This window comes from Hippoglossus stenolepis, chromosome 5, assembly GCF_022539355.2.
Source record: "Hippoglossus stenolepis isolate QCI-W04-F060 chromosome 5, HSTE1.2, whole genome shotgun sequence".
Lineage (NCBI taxonomy): Eukaryota > Metazoa > Chordata > Actinopteri > Pleuronectiformes > Pleuronectidae > Hippoglossus > Hippoglossus stenolepis.
The window spans coordinates 17,844,151-17,861,490 of NC_061487.1; the positions used below are offsets into that span (position 1 = coordinate 17,844,151).

General features: G+C 43.1%; 1 protein-coding gene and 1 long non-coding RNA gene across 5 annotated transcripts in view; one reads left to right on the top strand and one right to left on the bottom strand.

Annotated features, from left to right (window-relative positions):
- Positions 1–1,746: 1,746 nt before the first annotated feature.
- The window catches only part of sema3d (sema domain, immunoglobulin domain (Ig), short basic domain, secreted, (semaphorin) 3D), a 31,001-nt gene continuing 15,407 nt past the window's right edge, over positions 1,747–17,340 (bottom strand). For all 4 annotated transcript variants that reach the window (XM_035157228.2, XM_035157227.2, XM_035157229.2 and 1 more), the window contains exons 8-18: positions 15,553–15,689; positions 13,206–13,320; positions 12,939–13,008; positions 12,433–12,577; positions 11,827–12,049; positions 11,307–11,395; positions 11,105–11,146; positions 10,444–10,601; positions 9,069–9,133; positions 8,765–8,904; positions 1,747–3,620 (exon numbers count right to left, since the gene is read on the bottom strand). In XM_035157228.2, the coding sequence (XP_035013119.2) occupies positions 3,168–3,620; positions 8,765–8,904; positions 9,069–9,133; positions 10,444–10,601; positions 11,105–11,146; positions 11,307–11,395; positions 11,827–12,049; positions 12,433–12,577; positions 12,939–13,008; positions 13,206–13,320; positions 15,553–15,689 (1,637 nt within the window). In that variant the 3' untranslated portion in view covers positions 1,747–3,167. The remainder of the gene's footprint in view (positions 3,621–8,764; positions 8,905–9,068; positions 9,134–10,443; positions 10,602–11,104; positions 11,147–11,306; positions 11,396–11,826; positions 12,050–12,432; positions 12,578–12,938; positions 13,009–13,205; positions 13,321–15,552; positions 15,690–17,340) is intronic.
- Positions 3,506–8,770, top strand: LOC118109821. The gene is made up of 3 exons (XR_004696856.2): positions 3,506–3,643; positions 8,212–8,418; positions 8,506–8,770. It is a non-coding gene; the product is annotated as an uncharacterized LOC118109821 (long non-coding RNA).

The window sequence follows — 17,340 nt, forward strand, 5'->3', positions numbered from 1 at the left end:
CACCTGACAAACACACACATCTGCACAGCTGTAAATACCCTGTAATATAGAGGCAGACACGCCTCCGTGGTCTGACATCTCTTTCTCTCCCTCTACTCTTTCTGTCACCGTGTTTGATATCTTGATTCTGCCGTGCCGCTCGCTCTGGGACTGTTTATCAGAAACACACCTTTGCTTTGAAACTCTTGCACCTGGGAGCACTTGCATACACTGATACAGCTATGTGCTCCGGCATCAAGAGAATGGACGCAGACAGAATGATGGATTCAGGTCATCAGATATTGCACCGTATGGTCATTTGTACGTTTTCTAACGAATACTGGGTGAGAAACAGAAATATACTTTTCTGCTGATTCACTGAAGTAGAAACAAATTCTTCTGTTGTATCCAAAGAGGAAACATTACAGAAAAATAAAGCAATGATTTAAAACATGTTGTTGTATAAAAGTTGATGGTTAATTAATAATCTATAACCTAATGTTCAATCTGTGAAGAGAATAACCATAATCTCATGGTTTATGGGATATAAGTATATATATAGTACTATTTTCTCATAGTTCTTCTTTCTTGTATCTACTTTTTTTTGTTATTGGCGCTTCATTCCAAAAAAAACAACTAAACTCTTTGACTTTATAATAAATTGTTACCGTAATTAAATGATACATTTCTTATGTTCAATAAAATAAAATAAACCACTTTTAAACCCTTTCTAAATTAGCCAATTTGACCATGAACAATTTTCTTTCTTCTTTAATCCAACCTTTGCCAAACAGTGGTTGAACTCCAGTCCCGTGCACTGTACCTGATGGTGGTACGAGCTGTCCATGTGGGTCACTGGACACAGGGAAGCCCTTTCTACAAATGTCTGCCTGATGTGCTTTTGTGTGCGAGTGAGGCCACAACAGGAGTCCTCACTCATTACACCGATCACGTCAAGTTAAGCACTTCCTTCCGCAAAACCTCTCCCTGGATTCTGTTTTCTTGCTCAACCCCCCCGCTGCTTCTGTCTGCCTGTCTATCGCAGCAAGTCGTCTTCACTCATAGGTTCCTCTTCTGGCCAAATGAGAAGGTCAAGTTAACCGTGTGCACAGGCAGTGTACTGAGCAGCAGCCTGACGCACAACTCTGTACACGCTGTGCGGAGCGTCCTACGAGGAGAGATAACATCAGACAAGAGATCTTTTATGCAGGAAAGGGCAGTTACATCAGAGCAGACATGTTAACATGAGATCGCCGGAGGCAGAATCATTTGTAATATTCTAACGTCACTGACTTGCTGTTGGCACCGTTCAAATTCAAACAAACAACACTGGAAAGTCAATCGGTCCTGTCTTCCTCTCATATAACCTTTGCATTGCAACACAGTGCTGCAATGGGACAAACATATATATATATATACAGGATCTCTGCAGGATACACAGCAGAGAAGTCTCTCAATCTCCTGTCAGTTTGATCACTTTTCTCTCCCCTTTGTTTGCAAAATCATGATAGAAGAATCAGTGGAATAAGCAACCACACAGGAAGCAGCACAGAAGATTATAAAAAAGCAGCTTTTGCTTCTAAAAAATATATGAATTATGATTATAATGTACAAAAGTGTGTTTACGTGCTTGTTTTTTTATTTTTATCATTGAACTCTGTTTTAAAGCCTGTTCTCTTCGCTTCTCCCAGTCCCTTCACTGTTTCCATTTTTGGGGAGATGTTTGTTCTTAGTAGCCGACTGATAAATAAACTATAGACGAGGAGGAAGTGTTTGAAATATTTATTGTCTTTGTTACAAGAAATCACTGAGGAGAAAGAGACAAACTGGGAGACTTGAATGTTGTGCGTGTGTACAGTCTGTATGAGTGTAAAGGGCAAGTAAACATGTTAAATTCAAAGTTCCTCTGCCAATCATTTCACCAAAGACACACCAATCATGTGTGTTGACACAGACACACGAGACAATAATAGAATCAGAAATATAGAAAGTTATATAAAGTGTTGAATATCTCATACATCAGCTTGGTGTACAAGTCTCTCACTGTGTCACCTGCAGTATTTGAGCAGCTCGTCCAAAATCGAATTAAAGACGATAGTAACTATTAAGTCAGTTAAAACTGAGGAACTCCCATGACTTTGATAACATCAGGCACAGAACGATCCCTGTCATGTTCCTATCAGCATCAGATCCCTGCACTCTATGATAGTATCTACATTACTGTATAAGTCTAACTATGCAGTATTTTTCAGGTCGTGCACATTAGCTTGTATAATGCCTCCCTTTCATGCCACTGATGTCTGTCTTTAGAGCTTCACCAGCTCATTCTAGGAAACCTGTAACTCACGTAGCTGGCTCACATGCTGTCCTATGGCTTACCCGAAAGACATCCTCTCTCTTCCCCCCCCCTGTCTCTCTTTCAGACACTGACTTCCATTAAACAGGAGAGCAGCTGCCCCTGCATCATTATGACATCTGCATACGGCGTCCTGGTGCTGCTGTATCAGGAGAGGCTCAGCTGAACTGCCCCGGAGCCAATCTCAACCTGTCTGCTACATGAGACTGCACCTATAATAGATTTCCTGCACACTGATTTTTGTCTCTTCGCAGAATTGAAGCGAGCAAGAATCCAGAAAACAACAGCCCCCCACAACAAGTTCATTTAAATACCTGGAAAAAACAGAAACAGCGAGAACATCTATTGAACCTACAGTACTTATGTTAAAAGTTTGTACAAAAATATGTTATTTGTTTCAGCCAAAACATAAAACAGGATTATTATTAACGTTATACAGATTACACTAAAATGAGCGCGCCGTATCTCCTGTACATGTTATACAAATATTTACAGTCATTCAACATGAATGCATTGTCATCGCCATTAACAAACTCTTATTCCTTTTACACTACTACAGAGATTTTCCTCTGAAACAACTGAAATGTTCCTACACAGTTAACACCTGAAGAAATGACCTACTCTCACAATAACACTACGTTAAATTGCTAGTTGAAATTAATATATTCATTCGGAACTATTTCAGCATTAGTCTTCCGTGCCACTGAGTAACCCTGGGTTAGTTTTTGCTTGCCCGCAGATTTGTCAATTTGTCAACTTTACAGTTCTGTCACGTCTGGGGAGCATACACAACTAATCCTGATTTTTTTTGTATGTTTTACCTCATCCCTCATTATTCTGCTGTCCTCACCCTCCTGCCTCGTCCTCCCCCTTCCTCCCTCTCCCTGTTGTGTCTCCTGTTCCTGCTCTTCTTCATTTCCTGGATGTGCTTCCACTTGGCAGCTCCCGGGCCCCGTCCCCGCGCCCTCGACGGCCTCTTCTCCAGCCACAGCGAGTCGCAGTACTCCTCGAGAGTGCCGAAGGGAGAGCTCATCACCCGCAGGTAGTCTTTGTACCGCTGACGGGTCTCTCCGCCGTGTCGCGGCTCCACCCCGGGGTCCTCGCCGGGCTTGGGCTTTCCGTCCAGGTGGCCGTGTGTAACGAGTTGCAGCGTGAGACGGAGAAGTGTGTGGGCGAAGTGCGTGTGCTCCTGAGCTACGCACATGTACACACCGGCGTCAGAGGCGTGGAGGGAGCGAATCAGAAGGCCTCGATCGGTGTGAACGACACGATCATCCAACCTGACCTGGAGGATGGAAAGAGCATAGAGTAAGGTCATTTTCCCACAGCTGTCTGCAGGTGTGGTTCACCAGCTAGTGCACAACACAAAAAAGATTTACTACAAAATAAGACATTTCGTGTCTCTGTATCCGCACGTTACAAACCCACGCTCGACACCTCCCACCCTGTTTACACACACACATCTTCATGCCTGATTTGTGCCCAAGCTGCATTAAACCTGGTAATGACCCTGAAACAGGAAGCATATTGACTTGGGTGTGGTGAGTGTCACCCACAGCTTGTTGGTGAGAGGTCATCATGTGGTGTGGAGAGAGTTTTAGATGCATGATGAGTGTCAGCAAAGACAAAGAAAGGTTTTCAGATAATGGTGTGTGTCTGTGTGTGTGAGGATTTGAGCTTTAGACCGTCGGAGTGAGGACATTTCCATCTCTATTCACAATGAACGGAAGTCGATGCAATCTCCAAAGATGAAATCTGTTTGCGTGTGTGTGTATGTGTGTCTGTGTGCGTGATTCCATGTGCTTGTTGTAAAGGTGCAAGGGGTAAGTAGTGTGCTAAATGTTTACAGTCCACCGTGATTCATCTGGTGGCACGGCCGCTGTCAGGACCTAAAACAACACAGCTGTGTTCAGAAGACAGTCAAAGAGCACCAGAATGTGTGTGTCCAGGGTGGGCGTACGTGTGTGTCCCTGCATGTGTGGATGCTTCAAAAGCATACCACACACAACCCTGCTCCAACCGCCAGAAGGTGCAACTGATAAGACGGCTACAGAAAGAGGCCGAGGTGTGAACTTAATGTGGCCAACCATGTGTGTGTTTTGTGGCTTTGTTTTCCCATTTTCTTCGACACAAAAGCATCTGTATATGTGTGTATCTGTGCCTGTGGGTGTGTGTGTGTGTGTAAAGCTCTGTGGTGCTTTCCAGGTCTGACAGTGATGATGTGTTGTCCCGGCAGAAGACAGGCCTCTTTGCACCGTGACCCTTTCTCACATTAGACTCAATAGTTTGTCTTCTATCACATTCTTGTTTGAGGACATTGGGAAATATTATGAAAATGTAAAATCAAATATTTGTCACAGGGTAAAAAAAAATCATCTTTCAGTCAGTATCAATGTGTTTGTTTGTGTTCATGTGAAGCTGTCTCAACTATGTCATCCAAAAGAGAGGCGACTGTGACTAAACAGCAATGTCAAACATTTTAACTCACCCAGATTGTCTGTCTGTCTGAGTGTCTGCGTGGGCGTGTGTCTGTGTGAACCTGGGCATCTGATTAAGCCATCGATCCCGAACCCGAATCTTAAATAACAGCAATGCAGTGGGCTCTGACGCTTTGATCCATTTTTGTACGTATATGAGCGAGCATGCACCTGGAGTAATGTGAACTTAAATGGTTTCTTGAAAGAATCACAACTGTGAGTAGGTGCTTGCTGTGCCTATGTCACCACAAGTTTTCCGGAAGGCCATGCATCATCCATGCTTTTCTTATTACTAATTTTCTAATTGGCCAAGATTCCAGGCTCCAGGAGGTGAAGTCACACACACACACACACACACACACACACACACACACACACACACACACACACACACACACACACACACACACACACACACACACACACACACACACACACACACACACACACATCTTTATTAGCTGATTTTTACAACGGGATAAGAGGGGGGGGAGTGTGTGCGTATGTGGAGATTCGTATTTGAGTAAGCTGCAGGTGCTGTGAGCAGCTGGTCGCCGAGGACTCCTCTTTCAAGAACCCATCGGGAGGCGGCGTGCGGCGAGCGAGGGGAGAGAAACATTGAAGGGAAGAGACTGTGGGAAGTCACGGAGGCGGCGTAGAAAAGTATGAGCAAACAAAGCGGACAGAGTGAGGAGTGTGAGGGCAGGAAGTGAGGAGAGATTAAGGTGGCGCTGGTGAGGAGGGGGGTGAAGGACAGGAGAGGAGATGGGATGACAGACAGGGGGAAACGGGGGGGGAAGAAGCACGGGGGAGTGAGAGGTTGAAATGAGCCAGACACTTCCGACATCAACCGCTCCGATATCACCCGCCCAGCTGTGAGAGCAGGTAGATAAAACGTTGAATCCCCCAAAACAGCTAAATGAACAGAGGGACCAGTTCATACGATGCAAGTATTTGGGCTGAAGTGTTTTTGTGCTTGACACAGCTGCCGGTAAACACAGCATTAACAGTGGGTGGCGAGGAGAGGGGAAAACAACACTACAAGCCAGAACTATAACTGAAAAGAAAAAAAGTGACAGTGAAGTCATGTTGGACTATAGAGGCGAGGAAATGATCAAACAGCCTCGATTACAAGGAAAACTGGAGCATTCTTAAAGCAACAAGGACGCAAACACAACTTCCATCAGCCAAAATACACAAACAAGGAGATGTTGCTCCGCATGGCTAAGAGGCAAACGGAGAAAAATTTGACTTACACTACTTCTAGGATCACAAAAGAATCTCACAATATTAACAGAGTTTAAAAATGACTTATTTGTGTCCTGAAATGTTAATTGAATGTTAATTTATGAAAGAATTACAAGGAACAATTCATCTTTTATCCACGTATAATTACTTAAAAACATTTTTTGTGTTGCAGTTCCCCTTTGTCTTGGGTATTCAAACATCCGTAATGTTCACTGGCTGCCGGGCCACAGAATTATGTTCATTTATTTAATTATTTATTCGTTCATCCATTCAATGCAAAGTTTCTTGTACTATAAAGCTGCATCCTCTCATTCTCTCATTTGAATATATTCACCATGAATCATAACGAGCCATCAGGGGTTTTTAAGGCTTCAGCCATGATATAAGGACGTTAGACTACACATCATCATTCAGTCTGACAAACTTTTACAACTTTTATACTTTGCTACAAAGCCTTTGTCTGAATGAATACATCAGAAAGATGATGACTAAAAACAGTCATAAGCTTGATGCTGCCAGTAGGTCCAGGTGGGAGCTCTCTCTACTTTTTCATTGGCAGACAATGAGTCACCTAAAAATGACTCCTGGACATGTTGTTCTTATTAAAATCCCTGAACTTTAACTGTTAACATTAATCCTTTATGTTGTTTATATATATATATATATATTTTTTTTTTTAATTAAAGTTTCCCTGCCTATCACATGACAATCCTGTGGGAGGAAGACCTCCTGCACTCACTCCCTCATCACTTTGTCTAGAGTACAATAGGTCACATTGCATCGCATGCCTACACACACAAACACAGAAAACACCCCATTGTCTTCATTACCTCAGAACACATGGCCGTCCCTAGGGAGCGCTCTGTTATGATTTCCGCTGTAGGGGATCATAAAGAAACACACACACACACACACACACACACACACACACACACACACACACACACACACACACACACACACACACACACACACACACACACACACACACACACACACACACACACACACACATCCCCACACCAAACTAAAAAACACGGGGCTTTCTGCTGCGCGGGCCTATAAAGGACCACATGGGTCTTTAGTGGCCTCTGCACCTGTCAATGTGTTTACATTCACCCCTGAGAGCGGGGACAGGCGGCCATTTGTGGGAGTAAATAAGTGCAGTGGGAAGCAGAGAGAGAAGGAGGAGTGGTGATCGGGACGCTCACAATGGCCGCAGGAAGCTTTGAGTGTTTGGATAGCGCAGGGAAGGGCACCTGGGTGCTGAGTAAGCAGGTCTCGGTTGTCTTCTTCAGGAGACAAGTGTCATCGTCAACGAGTTTCTCTCCACACCTTCAATATAAACACATTAGCTCTCGCACACTTCTCTCTGCACGCCATCCTCTCTCCCAGGAACCGTGCGTAAAGTTACTTTCATCCTTTGCAAAACACAATTAGTCAAACAAATACTAAGCTTGTACCAAGATAAGATTTGGATTCACTACCTAGTTGTTCACTAACTCAGGTGTTAGTATCGATAACTATGTTTTACATGGATAGAAATATTCCAACTACCTTAATCTGAATAAGACATTACTCAGATTACGTGATTGTTTCCAGGAGATGGTGATAGAATAGACGGTTCATCTTACAGGGCTTAATTTTACTATGACTCATGTTAACATTATGTCCACTACAACATTTGTCCAACGTCCAACTCAAACCCAGGGCATGTGTCATCATGCACGAAACTGCTCAGTCCGAGAGAAAACGAATCAAGTCCGACCCGAACCCAACTGGTACTTAATATTTAATGTCCAAGCCTGGGGAGCCTGATGTTTTTCCCAATTGCAGACACGTGCAGTGTACAATGTCAAGTAGCCCTAAAATGCCTAAAGTTTATGTAAACATGTTGAATTCTACCAAATCACCAACTAGTCATTGTTTGAGTTTTTTAATTGTTTTTGTCCTAGTTTTAGTTTAAGATTCGTACAGCATATTACACAAGCTCTGTGTGTACTTACTTTGAATAAATAAGTGGTGTCCAACAAAGACAAGCAGTTGCATTCCAGCATGACTACTTAGGCCACTCAGTAAGAAATGAGTAAGAAATGAAAAACAAAGTTTGAATGCAGGGTAAGGTGTAACTCTAATCTTCTTTTTTTTCAGTTTTTCAATTTGTCACTGGAGACAGATGACGTCCCATCGCCATCTCCTCGGATGTGTCTGGTTTAAGTCATCCCTCACCCTCCTCAGAAACCGAGAATGTGCAGCAAATTTCCAAAAGCCCTCGATGCTCATAAACAACTATAATGACTTTATTCCGGGAATCAGCCAGGCCCTGAGTTGCTCCCTTATTAGCTATAATTCCATAACGTATGTGACTTTGGGGTATTCAACACTGCATATGAGCTGTGAGTGGTATCGCCATGATCCATGTGCATTGCTTTTTATCTTCCCCAGGATAAGCAGGATCTGCAGCGAAGTGATTTGCGACACAAACAGTGGTGAACGGGTTCAACGCTCAGGAGTCACTAAGGAAGCTTTGAAGGGCTTATGCAAGAAACTCCCCTGCTTTCTGACCTGGTATCACAAAAATGTGACCCCTCAGGTACAGTAAAGTGAGGCAAAGCAAAAACAAGAAACAGGAGGGTGACAATGATTTGTGTCGGTGTTTGGGTGATGCGTGTGTACATGCGCGTCCATGCGTGCACTCACTCACCTCCTCCCTGCGTTCGGATCCAGGTCTCTGGACGTACCACCGGATCTGGGCCTGCTGGGATTTGGGGATACACTCCAGGAATGTGGAGTTGCTTTGCACCCCGAAGAGAAGCTTCTCCTGCACGTGTCCTCCACCAAGACCTAAAGAAAACATTGAGTGTTAATGAACCAAGAGTCGTGTGTGGGGTTCTAATAAAAGGGCGAAGTCATGCAGGTTTCCACGAAGCGCTAATTAATTTATCTGTTGACAAAGAAGAAAGAGAGATACGGTATAGGATGACATTTTAAGAGAACAGTCCACATACTGTCTTCTGTGTCCCAGCACTGACTGGCAGGGTCGCCATGTTTGATGTCCTGTCTCCTGGCTCGCCTGCAGAACAGACACATGAAAAATTGTTTTTTTAAATATGACTGTATTTTAATCTATAAACTCAAAGTGGCAAAGCACAGAAAACTGAACACATCAGCCTTGTACCATATAATACTTTCCTGCACAGTATAACAGTTTCACAAAATTAAAAAATCCACATTTAGATATAAAATGAGTTGCGTAAAGTTGCTAACAAAGATCTAGGATACCTCGCGTACGTGTGCATGTAATAGAAAACAAACAGGTGAGCATTTGAAGAATTTGTCTCACTTTTACTTCTGGCAATAATGTTTCACAACCGCTTAAAATGTGATTTATTTGGTGGCCGAGGGAGCTGAACGCACTGCAACTTAAGAAAACACAAGCTAAAAGACAAAATACGGGCAAATTAATCATTCTGACAACACATGCGCTGCAAATACCAACAACTCAACCTAAAAAACAAAGCTTTTGCAGCTCGTTTGTCTGGATTTAAGATGACCTCCGATTACTGGTGACAATCAGCGTTTTATTTTTAAAGTTCTATGTGCGAGGCCTAAAGAGCACGATGCCTTTAGGGTGAGTCCAGATCCACTTCTGCTAGTGTACTGCAGAAAAAGGCACCATCTGGTAAAAAAGTGCAGAAGAGGTGAAGAGAAAATATAAAACACCAACAAACTGCAGAAGCTGTGAACTCCCTCTGACAGGCCCAGAATAAAGAGACAGCCATGGGAAAACACACACACAGAGAAGTGGGGCAACAAAGGGTCAGTTGAAAGCGTTTTTGTCCAAGTTTATTGCTACAAATAATACGAGAGCATATCAAAATATTTCAAAATCCTCATGGCACGGACACACTTGTGTTTCTATGTATCTGACAGAGTGAGTAAATTGAAAAGTTGCATTGTGTTCACATGTTTATATCCAGGTCAATATTGGTATATTTTTATTTTTTTAACTTCTCAAGCTATGTGCTTTGATGTCCTTTGATTTGATTTGATGCTATTTGTGTAAAATGTGTGACTTGCAGTGGTAAAGCAGAAGATTTGAAGCTGTGTACAGCTCATAAAACTCTATATTGGGTGGGCATGGTATTAATATTGTACATTTTAAAAATAACATTTACTAATTTAATGATGCATGGTTTTAAATTATTATTAATATTGTATTGGCTAGTATGTCTGACTTTGGTCTTTCTGGTTAAAGCATTAAGTATGTGGTAAGCATGTCCATCAAAAGGATTGTTCTATAGGGGACCCTAAGAATATCTATATACAGATTGTATATTCCTATATGAAATAAAGGAATATAGTGTTGTGTGTGTACAGTACCTCTTAGATGTAGGGATGTATCGGGAGCATGTGCGTCCGTCCCAGGCACAGTAGGGATCTCGTGCCAGGCAGCACTCAGCGCAGGCTTGACCATACAGGTGACATCTACTGAGAGAAACCTGAGCGAGCCCCTCGCTTGAACCCACGTAGAGCTTTTGCTGTAGTAAAGAAAAACACATTGCGATCCTCTTTAGGGAAGGTAACGATAGAAGACAGGCAAAGATATAAAAACTAATTATTGTTATTTATTTATTTATATGCAAAAGTATTCGAAGAAATATCAAGAGACGCCTGAAAGTGATCAGTTTTTGCAAATTGTGACTCTAGAATCTAGAACCACTGAAAACACTAACCGGCACACACACAAACACACACACACACACACAGGTCAAACACTGCTGGAGATTAATGGAGGATGTGATTGGGCTTGAAGCGTCTACTGACACCACTGACCCTCAGATAATGAGGGGGGGGGGCTAGCAAGAAACAGTGAAGTCTTAAGAGAGAGAGAGAGGTAAAGGCGATACAGGACCGATTTGGGGATTAAAAACTGTACGTCAGTGTGCCACATCAGGCATGTGCACATAAGGGCATAGAGCCGAGGGGACATGCAGAAATAGTAAAGAGCATTGGAGGAACATGGATGAAAATGAGACCGGACCTGTTTAGAAGACATCTTCATACTCAGGATGGGAGTGGGAACCTGCAAAAAGTTTAACAAATAAACTTTAAAACCACTTTAAAACCTCAATAAACATACACTGCTGCAGGACTGTACATGGAAAAACAATCGCTCAGAAAAATCCTTGGGCGTTGCAGAGTTTGTGGATTTGTGTGTGTTAAGATGTGTTAGTTCAGAAAACCTGGAAAACTTGAAGTTCTTCGAGCACGACTTCCTCTGTTGACCAGTTGTCCTGAGTGATGCTCACCACCTTCAGAACTGAGCCGGCATCTATGACGCAGAGAGTGAGACATGTGAAAGATGTGAATAATGTAAATCAGTGAGGTATCAATACTTTTAATCACTTTCTTCTATCAGCCAATAAGAAAAAAATGTTAAGACCGTTTTTAAGATTTAAGTTTGTTATAGAGAACATGATAAAAGGTACAAGAGTGAGTCAGTGCTAAGATTTGACATAAGACACTGGATCCAAGAGCAACTTTACATTTATTCAATAAGAGCAACAGCAAAACCTGCTTCAGGCTGAGGACCCGATTGGCAGGATTGTTATCTAGTGCCCTCTGGTGGTGAGATATATAAACGCAATAGACAACTTGGAGTTGGTGTGTGTGTGTGTGTGTGTGTGTGTGTGTGTGTGTGTGTGTGTGTGTGTGTGTGTGTGTGTGTGTGTGTGTGTGTGTCTGTGTGTGTCTGTGACTCACCTGTTCCCAGGAACATGACCTCATAATGTCCATCCTCTGCTGAAACTCTGTCCACCACAACCTTGGTCAGGGTGTAGTCCACTCGGACACGTGTGAACACGGGCCGTCCGGTCAGAGGGTGGACGGCCTTATACATCAGAGGGTGGAACCGGATGAAACTGACGACCTCATCTGGGAAGTCTTTAGTGGTCTTGATCCTCGGATCATATGTTTTGCTGGGACACTGAAGGCAAAAAAACAAGATAATTCTAATGTTTTCTTTTCCATTGAGAGGTTCTCTTTACTGATTTACAGTTACTCGTCTCCCTCTGGTGGTTGCATAAAATACTGCAGGAGGCTAAAATAATCCGGAACATCTGTGAAACTCCTGCTCCCTCCACTCTTCTATAAACACGCCCACACCACCCAGCCCCCTGCCCATTCCCCTTTTTAGCCTCAATGACGCAAGACATATCAGGTGTAGATGTGATCATCATTAAAAAGTAATGTTGTAATTATCAAGAAAGCTCAGGATTTTAATATATGCGTGAAAAGAAATCTACAACTAGGAATGATAAACTATGAGATTCCCATTTGTCTCTGTGGTCATGAGTTTCGGCAACGCACCGTTCCAGGACGTGGATACGGTATCCTCCCCTCATATTCTATCCATCGGTGGTCAGGCCCCTCCTTGTGGGCGTAAGGTCCATTGAACGCGGCCCTTATGTCCGCCATGCTGTACACACACACTGCTGACCCACGGAAAATGGAGCTGAAAGAGAAGGGGACAACAAGAAACTCTTTTAGAGGGAGAGTCCACAGGTGGATAAAAGTTGCTTTCAGTCACGCACTGAGGTCCGGACATTTACAAAAACAAAGAAAAATGAAGTGTCATACACGCAGAAGATGCAGACAAAGATTGTCGACTTGGAAAGACGAGACTCAAGAGCTTTTCACGATAAAGACCAACGCTGGTGTCAATGTGTATCAACAAAAACAGCTGAATTTATACATCATGCCCTGCCTCCTGCGAGCTCTTCCGAGGCAAGATCACTCGCCGGAATGTTCCTACGATTTTCCTCCTGTTGTGGACGTGAGTTCATGTGTAAAGAACTGATCAATACTGAACTTACCTGGAGGTGGTGAAGACTGCATACACTATGGGGTTTTTGTCATCTCTGGTCGGGAGCAGAAAGATGTCCTCTAGAAGAAAGAGAGAGGGAAGCAACACAGACTTTATTACTCTTTACTGCACCGAAACGATTTAGCTGCATCTCCATCTCTATTTTTATTCACAGACTCTAGCCTGGCCTCAGAAAAACTCAGCTGCTGGTACATTTAGAATGGAGGATAAACCCCAGCTCATTGGTCTAGATTTTTCCGTCTCCTGTGTCACTTACGGAGCTCATCGAAGTGTGTGTCCACTCCGTCAGGTCCGGGGATTGAACACACGAGCCTGGCTTTGAGGAAGGTGGTCCATTTATTGGTAAGACTCCTCAGCCCACCCACGTCATTCTGAAACGCAACCATATACAGAGAGTAAGCAAACCGTAGTCAGCGCGGTGCAGCTGTCCAACATGGCCGAAAGACATACTGCAATCAAAGTTACACACTGTACTTAACCACAATCAATGAGTGAAATCTATCTAACGGGCTCACACACACGGAGGCAACACACAGAATCTCAGCCCGACTCCGATTTCCTGCGCTAATTAGGAAAATAAACATGCTAACTTGAGCGTTAGCATGGATCTGCTCATTCGACTCACACAAAGGAGACCTTCCTGTTAGTGTAATGACAGTCAGGAGTAATTACAAAGAGAAAGGGAAACAAAAAGAGAAGGAGAAACATAAAAGAAGAAGAAGAGAAACAAATGAAAATGCTGCACATTTATGGAAAGTAAAGCAAGAGGCAGCTGATTAATGATGCAGATTTGAACTTAGCATATGAACTGCTGTATTACGTAGCCATCTCTGGCTGAGCTATGATGAGAGCGTTCAAGTTCACCTCTTTGCGATGCATCGGAAACTTAACAGAACCTCCCTATTAAAGGTAGTCGGAGCACTGACTAAGTGCTATAGAAAAGACCGTTATGTTTAAACACACTCAAAAACACTTTTGTTTAAGAGACCAAAAAAAAATGAAGAAATGTAAGCACTTAATGAGGATTTCACAAAGGGGATAATCTTCAAAGAGGATTGGAGTGAAGTGCTCTCATTGCTTTTACATGGAGGGGAAGAAAAAAAAACCACTTAAAGATAATGAACGAGAGGGACAAGAGAAGACAGAGAGAGAGAAGACAGAGAGAGAAGACAGAGAGACAGAGAGAGAGAGAGAGAGAGAGAGAGAGAGAGAGAGAGAGAGAGAGAGATATCCCCGAGAGGGAAAGCAAAGCGAGAGAGGGCTGTAATCCAGAGGAATCTCCTTCCAGTCTGCCTTACAGCTTACTCTCAAGTCATAAATGCTCTCAGAGCTTTTCTCCGAGAATGTGGCAATAGAGCTCTGAATACAAACAGCAAACTGCTGCGTGGGCTGGTCCCATTTTTAATGACTGCTGGCAACACTACGGCACAAAATGAGTTTCCCAATCATGAATCCAGTCGGGCCCGGCCCCTCTGTCAGCTGTGCAGTGTCCATCCAAGCTTACAGTTGTTTTGACATGCTGTCAAATATAAGTTAATGGGCACTGGAACACGATACGCCTCTCAAATGTCCCGCGGCATTCTGACAACTGAACACAAAGGGAGATTGTGTTGCTACATTTGTTCGGTTTAGATATGAATTTGAGGTTTGCATGCAAATTACATTTCTCTGAAGATAAATCATGCATCCCGGTCTTTTTTAAAATACGTTTTTATATTGCCCCATAAAGGTAGTGCTGGTAAGTCGTTTCTGAAATACATTTTATCATATTTGCTGAAACAGGTTTTTGATGTTCATTCTGTTTGAAATAATTGAATAGTGTACCTGAGTACAAGCCGGGGAGGTGGAGAGACACACACCACTGAAGCAGAGACGATAGTCAAAGGTTAGCGAGCAAGTCACGGAAATAACGCCCCCTAGCTGTCAACAGGCAGTGCACATTCATGTGGTGTGTGGAGCGTAGACTTAACGAGAGGAAGGAGGTATGATGTATCGATTGTATTTTTTCAAAGTGTAGCCTGCGCTTGCTAGCTTTTCCAGGATTACCAACCCTAGCTTTAATAGGAATACATGCAAATCGGTTTAGGTAGAAAATTATGATAAGAAAATGAATTATTTTAGCTGAATCGATCTCAGGGACGATCTACGTAGCAGCACTGTTGACTGACGTGTCAGCAGAGCACAGAGGGGTTAACAACATGATTTACTGCCCCTAACATCAGCGCCCAACGACTCTTTCGCCTACAAAGGAAGAATTTCTCAGCACGACCTGCTCCTCGGGGACATAAACACGTCTCTTTGTAGCAGCTGACACAAAGATCCTTATCCAGTCAGATCAATGCAGGAGAAAAGACGACCAAAAACATTGTGAGACATCCTGCTTTTTTTACTTGTCCCACTTCGTTGTACCAACTCTTGTTCTACCTTCCAAACACCATTTCTCTCGTTGCAAGATCCACATCTAGTTTCTCGTTTGGGACTTTTCCATCTCCCTCCCCTCTCCTCTGCTGCCTTTCCGCCCATATGTCACGTCCTCACCTCACCTCACCTCCTCGCCTCCGAATACCTTCCCCTCTCCTCACCTCTCCTGTGCAATATCTCACCTTGCACACACGAGCCACTCGGGTCAGGATGCTCTTGTCGTTGCCCTCCCACGACACCTCGCGGAAGAAAAAGTATATCTTGTCATCATCTGGGTTGTAGGTGTCTGCAATGGGATGAGCAGCTACAAACCTGGCCTCTGAAGACACGGAGGGGAAAAGAGAGAGAGGGGAGAGTGTTGAAAACGTCAGGTAATGGCTTTGCCACGCTACACCGTCATGACAGTGACATTAACGCTACACTTAGAGCAGGTTTATTTACGGTCTCGCTCTACTTCTGCAGAGAGATCTGATTTATTTTGGGTTTCTGTTTACTGAGCTGAGGCTGGAGCTGTACATTAATCCAGGCTCAGACATCTTCTCTAATCACATGTCCACAATGGTTTAAACAGTTTCAGATCCTTATGGAAGTGTCACAATGTAAATATTTATAGAAAAATCTCCTGCATCCATAAGCTTATTTAAAGAGGTACTAATTGATTATTTGCTAGTGTCAATGTTAGGGGAAGCAGAATAAACTTTAAACACAACATTGACAAATTATCACCTTAATTGCACAGTTGTACATAAACACTTTGCCTGGACATAGAGCAACATTAACATCCATTTGGATTTGTGTTAGTTGGAACGACTTGAATGTAAGAGCATTACTCAGTCTCCTTTCTGCTCTATTTTGGTCTCCACCAACTGCTTAAAGAGAAATGTTGCTCTTTAACTGTTAGATGCTCCACCATGTTCACCAGCTCGTTGCTAATTTCATCTGTCGGTTGCTTTGTGTTGGTAAGCGTAACGTATTATATATATATATTATGTGTAATTTGTATTATAATATTATATGCAAGTATCATATGTCATAAGATGACAATATATTTGCATTTAAAACCTTAATTTGTCAATAAATAATTAAATATACTGCAGTATATAGAACAATAGTTGAAATGTTATATAGCAGAGGTATAGGATTTAGTGTTATCATCAAGGTTTCAGGACTAATTGTAACATACAAAATATGTCAAGAATGATCAGCGATTAACAATGTATGATTCTGTATTGAAATAAAGTGTTGTTACCAGGGCATTAAAGCTATAAACGGTGTAGGAAATAGTAGTGTGTGTGGGGAGAGGAGACAACAGCAGGTTGACATCATTGTCCTGATTCAGGGGGAACTAGTCCAAAGTGTTGCAGCAACATTACATCAACATTAGCTCAGCCCCTGGAAGCGGAGCCAGCCACCAGAGGGTGATTTCCCCACTGGAGCAGCTTAATGTTCGACTGCTAACACACTCCACAGAAGGGCATTGTTATTCCTGCCACACTGGAAAGATGTTCCACAGACTCACAAGTATGGAAACAATGTAAGAAAATGATGTGCTCTCTCTCTCTCTCTCTGCATGTCCGGCGCCAACACAACAGTACACACACTGAGCGAGGGAGGGAGGGGAGAGAGAGAGAGAGAGAGAGAGAGAGAGAGAGAGAGAGAGAGAGAGAGAGAGAGACATCATCTCTGACTGTGTGGTTGTGAAATGTGGAGACCATGTGTAAGGATTTAGATCCATGGTGATACACAACAGCCCATCAGTTGATGTAACACACACAAGACAGAGAGAGAGGACTCCCTCCTCAAGGGATGACTGTGCATCGTGTGTGTGTGTGTGTGTGTGTGTGTGTGTGTGTGTGTGTGTGTGTGGTTTTGCGGCAGTGTGACTAAGGCTGTGAACTTTGTGGCACACTGTAAATTCCCCTGTAGGTGTGGTCCCTGTCCAGCTATGGTATTCATATAAAGGTCCCAGC